The sequence below is a fragment of the Penaeus japonicus genome, unplaced genomic scaffold (assembly GCF_977035675.1).
Source record: "Penaeus japonicus unplaced genomic scaffold, GWHDUDI00000001_assembly GWHDUDI00000033, whole genome shotgun sequence".
In the NCBI taxonomy this organism is placed as follows: domain Eukaryota; kingdom Metazoa; phylum Arthropoda; class Malacostraca; order Decapoda; family Penaeidae; genus Penaeus; species Penaeus japonicus.
Genome location: NW_028234435.1, coordinates 2886178 through 2891177, shown reverse-complemented (window position 1 = coordinate 2891177; position 5000 = coordinate 2886178). Strand labels below are relative to the sequence as shown.

General features: G+C 36.6%; 2 protein-coding genes across 5 annotated transcripts in view; one reads left to right on the top strand and one right to left on the bottom strand.

Moving 5' to 3' along the window:
* Positions 1–371, top strand: part of CstF64 (cleavage stimulation factor subunit 2 CstF64) — a 25871-nt gene extending 25500 nt beyond the window's left edge. For both annotated transcript variants that reach the window (XM_086556714.1, XM_086556713.1), the window contains one exon: positions 1–371. This exon is cut by the window's left edge and continues 503 nt beyond it. The gene's annotated coding sequence lies outside the window, so the exon portion shown is untranslated.
* Positions 75–5000, bottom strand: part of LOC122250900 (putative ATPase N2B) — a 10891-nt gene continuing 5965 nt past the window's right edge. For all 3 annotated transcript variants that reach the window (XM_086556715.1, XM_086556718.1, XM_086556717.1), the window contains exons 7-9: positions 4603–4728; positions 4168–4308; positions 75–1288 (exon numbers count right to left, since the gene is read on the bottom strand). In XM_086556715.1, the coding sequence (XP_086412841.1) occupies positions 1034–1288; positions 4168–4308; positions 4603–4728 (522 nt within the window). In that variant the 3' untranslated portion in view covers positions 75–1033. The remainder of the gene's footprint in view (positions 1289–4167; positions 4309–4602; positions 4729–5000) is intronic.

Here is a 5000-nt window from a genome sequence, read left to right as displayed (position 1 = left end):
TTTTTTTTTTCTGAACAAGAATGTGAATATTTCAACTTTTTTCTTTAAATAAACGGCTAAAACAAAAAAGCAAATGAGAATGATGTTTTATGTTTATTTGCGTTTAATATTTACAATGACACCCTTTACAATATTTACATACTCATCCAGAATGAAATTATATTACAGAGGAAAGTATAGATGGTAAAACAAACTTTTCAAGAATTAAAAAATAGGACCTTTTCCTTTACAATTTTTGTACAAAATGTAGGGTTTGCTTTCATTATCACATATGATTCTACACACAAACCCCGTATTGTTATTATAAAATAGAGGATCCTGTCTATTATCAATCATTTGTATTAAATAAAAATGTTAAAATGTGGAAGAAATGCATGTTTTATGTTGCATAGTCATTTGTTTGTATTTGAGCAAGTGATTTTCTCAACCTTTGCAAATATAAGAATTTTCTTTTGTATGCTCAGATTTTAGGAAGACCACCAAGAAGGTATAGGTAACAAAAAAGCTGCAGAACTGCTGATGCATACAGGCTTGCTTAATTATTCCCATTGCACAATTTTCATGTGAAATATAAAATACATTAAAAAATATAGCAAATGATTTGATACTGGTTGTTCTAATTTATATTTTTATATAATTAACTTTGAACTTTAAATGGCTAATGTAGAACAAAACAGGTTTTGGCAATTTTCAAATGTGTCAAATAGATTTTATCAATTTATAAAACACTTAAATAAGAATAAGAGCTTTTCAAAATAATATGGAGAGGAAGTATTTTAAGAACTTTAAGACTTAATATTAATAGTTCACTAATGAAATACATCCAGGGTAATCATTACCTTTTGTTTTTCATTTCATCGCAGCATGTTAATACATAACGTATGTAAATTGTAAGGATGCACTATATAATTGTTTCGACCAAAAAAAATATATAATCTATATATATATTTATATATATATATATATAAAACCTTTATCCTCTTTATATTAATTACTATGTACTTAAAAGGAGGTATTCAACTTGATTTTAGGTTCACCGCATTTCAGAATAGTATTCTTGCCAATAACTTTTAGTCATCATCTGTGTCAGTCGTGACACAGTGCGTTCAAAAGCAAACATTTCCTCCTCTCCAGTGAAGATGCTAATGGATTTGGTTGTCTCGTTCTTCTCCTTGAGCCCTAAATCATCCATCAATGAGAGGCTCTCCTTATCCACAAAATCTGAGTGCCCTTCATCACCCCTGAAGATATGGGTGTGAGGGACGTCACTTGTGCACACAATCCTCACCTGGAAAAGAATGCATAACTATATTTAGCATGTGTTTTTGAACATGGCATTTAAACTACTTAACCCACTCACGACGGGGGCATTCCAGCCTTGCATGTTACAATGCCGGGGCTTTCGAACGCTTAGGCCTAAATCAATTAAATGACTGGCACCATATGGTGCCACCAGGCCCTTGAATGAGTGGCACCGTAGTGTACCACCCGTCCAGAGAGGGTTAATCTACCACTGGCACGATTCTCAAAGACTCACAATATATAATTCTAGGGAAATTTACACTGTCCAAATAAAAAATGTGACTTCAACTTTCTAATCCTCAAGGGAAAGATTTTCCTGCTTTAACTTGAGCAAGCACTTTTGATTCCTTTAACCCATTGCGGATGGGTGTCATGACATACATGACACAGGAGCTTTAGCCTGATGACGGACATCATGACATATATGACGTTTGGGGATTTTGGATCACTGTTATTTTATTGTGCTATGAGTAAGGAGTGAGTAATGATGGCAATTGCAGTCATAATTACTATAATTACCATAATATTGAGCAAACCTAACTTCCAAATCCTAGATGGCACCATGTTGTTCTAGCACCAGTAAGAGAGAGAGCCTTAAATGGCACCCATCTACAGTCTCTAGCAAGCACTATCTTTAGAGAGCGATGGCACACAGCAAGTTGATGACCTCTTACTCTAAAGTACCGCAGTTGAAGGATGTGCAGGCAGAATGAGACGATGAAGCTGACTCAAACCATACCCAGTATCTAAAATGTGCTCCTGTGCCAATATGGATGCCTTTTACTATGGCACTCACAATCATAAGCACAGGTTTCCTCTTCCCGACCTCTTTATGTTATCTTCATTGTAGGTGGTTATATGTTTCATATTCATTCATGACAGCACAAAAATACAAAAAAATAAAGTTGCTTTTTGCCCTCCTATAAAACAGCAATACTTCTATCATACTTTGTATAAAGAAAATAATGAGCTGATGTAGATCATATACTACAATTTTAGTCAACTGTAGCCTTGATAGAGCCTGTCATATGGCATATATGTCTAAATAAAACACAAATATGGCTCTAGTTTTATAATGAGTGACTAAAAGAGAGTGGGAAGATTCAAATTATGATGATTCAAGCTGCCTTGCTCTGAAATAAAACCCATCGTGGAGACTGAACAAGCAAATCTATCCCCCGTCTGCAATGGGTTATTAATGATTCAATTTGATGTTTATCTAATAACAAACCACTCCTATGTAGATATAATGTAAAAAAAAAAAAAAAAAAAAAAAAAAAAGTAGGTTTACAGATAACAGTTTTAACCCAATGACGACTCGGCAGTCTTAACACTGGAGAAAAAAGTCACTATTTTGCCCTTTGACAAGGGAAACTTAGATAAGACCACCATTTACATTGCCCTGGTCAGCAACCGACAAGAGTGTATTCTAGATACCTTCCATTCTAAACTAAAACAAATACCATTCAAAACTAGTACCAAAGGTTCAGGGTGTAAATAACACATTCTATACAGCCTCTATATCTTATAAATGGGCCACTGTAATTGATGCAGGGCTATCATTCAGTAGGTATGGTGGAACAAGGAAGACTCGCGCTTCACCCTACAACCTCCTCTTCCACCCAACTCCTGCTCATTTGTACATTAGAGCACTGAAAATCTCCACTTTTTTGTGATTCATCTTTTGAAAGCTATAGGGGTACTGGTATGGCTATGAGAAAGTTTAGACAAATAATTCCTGTAGTTTAGGCTTTCAGTCTCCTTAACCCAATAACCCATTCACGCCAGATGACGTGCTGACATGTTTCATGGTTTTTTTAGTCAGACACCGGCGACAAGATATTTGGTCAAGGCTGGCACTCAGGGTGAGCGAGCGGACAACCCAGGCTCGCGGCTAGTACGCCCGAGAATCCCGAACCGTTAGGCTTATGCGTTCGAAAACCCCGGCATTCCGACCATTTAGAGCCGGAATAGCCCCAGCGTGAATGGGTTAATGACAGGGCTATTTTGGATCCAAATGGTCAAAATGCTGGGATATTTCAAACGCATAAGCCTAATGCCTCGGGCTATTCACCCACACTGGCTGCAGCCAAGCACTATATGCCCAATCACCTGGCGCGCCGGCCAGGAGGATAGCCACAACAAAATATATCGTCCCCAGCGGCTGACGCTGCCACCACTTGATGTGATATCATGTCACCTGTCGTCAATGGATTAAAAGGAGGAAAATATGCTTTGCACTCAGTGTAACATCACTATCACAAATTTATGGAAGAAGTTGTATGAAGTTTGGTGATATATTTTCTTTATTGTAAAAAAGAAAAAAATAACTATTTACTACTATATGCACTCCAAAGGCCACTTGGCAATATAAACAAACTGGCAGTTGTTTATCCGGATTCCTTCTTGCCATGTCCTTGATGCTTCACTGTCCAGGACACATCATACCTCCTACCACAACTCTGACCCTATACTGACTCCTCATTTGACAGCCCTTAACTTGACCAGCACTGAAGAAGTCTAGTGTCTCTATTGCCACCTTCCCCTTCCCTTTATAGAATCTGTTCTCTGATTTTTCTCCTGTGGATACCTTCCTTGCATATCCCACCTGTCATTTCAGAGACTAACGAACCCTCCAATATGACCTGCCTCCACTCCCATGTGCTACTTGTCCTCACCTGCCCTTCTCCCTTAAACTCATATATACACCTTTATCTCTTCCACCTCCTCAGACCTGAAGTAAAAATTTTGGAGGATGTCAAGACTCAGTCAACCTATTTTGTTTTTGTTTTTTCTGCCTAAATCATCTAAATATGAACATTCAAAGAAAAATATTTAAATCATATAATTTACACTTTTCCTTACCTTGTGATCATACAAAGTATCAATAAGGGTTATGAATCTTCTGGCTTGGCCCTTAGAGCGCTGATTCAAAACGGGAATGTCTCGGATAAAGATGGTGTGGAAAACATGACTGATTTGAATGTAATCTTCAGCACCCAAAGGCTGAAAGGTGATCAAACATGTCATTAGGTTGAATTATAAAGACCAATTGAGAGAAAGGAAGAAAATTACCTTTGGTTTTCTACATTACTTATATAGAGAAAGAGAGAGAGGAGAAGGTGAAAGAGAGATATACAAGAGAGAGATACACAGAGAGAGAAGAGAGATACATAAAGACAGAGGAGAGAGAGAGAGAGAGACACATGAAGACAGAGATATATATACACATATATTCAAGGATATCAGTGTGCAAAACATTAGGTGATGGGCTGTTTATCAGATCAAAACGTTACTAACTCTATTGCACAACTCTTCAAATGAGCTGTCCAAAACGCCACCACACGTCTTCTCAAATGTAACATTCCTTCCACTGTATGTAAGGGTGCGAGGTCGAATGATATCTGTTTCTTCAGAGATGAGAATCTATAAGATGAAATAAAAACAGTATGTTATAGAAAAAAAAATTGATAAACAATTACAGAATATTAGGTATTTTACACCTTTTTGTCACTAAATTATAATATGACATGATGGAAGATAACACTGAAGGAGATCATATTTATGTGTGGTATTCAAACATACTCAAAGATTATGACTAATTACTAACAAATCTATAATATTTATAATAGATCAAAATCAAAGTAGCATTTGGCTATGTTTGATTCTTAGTAAAGCCTTCACTGCATAATATAACT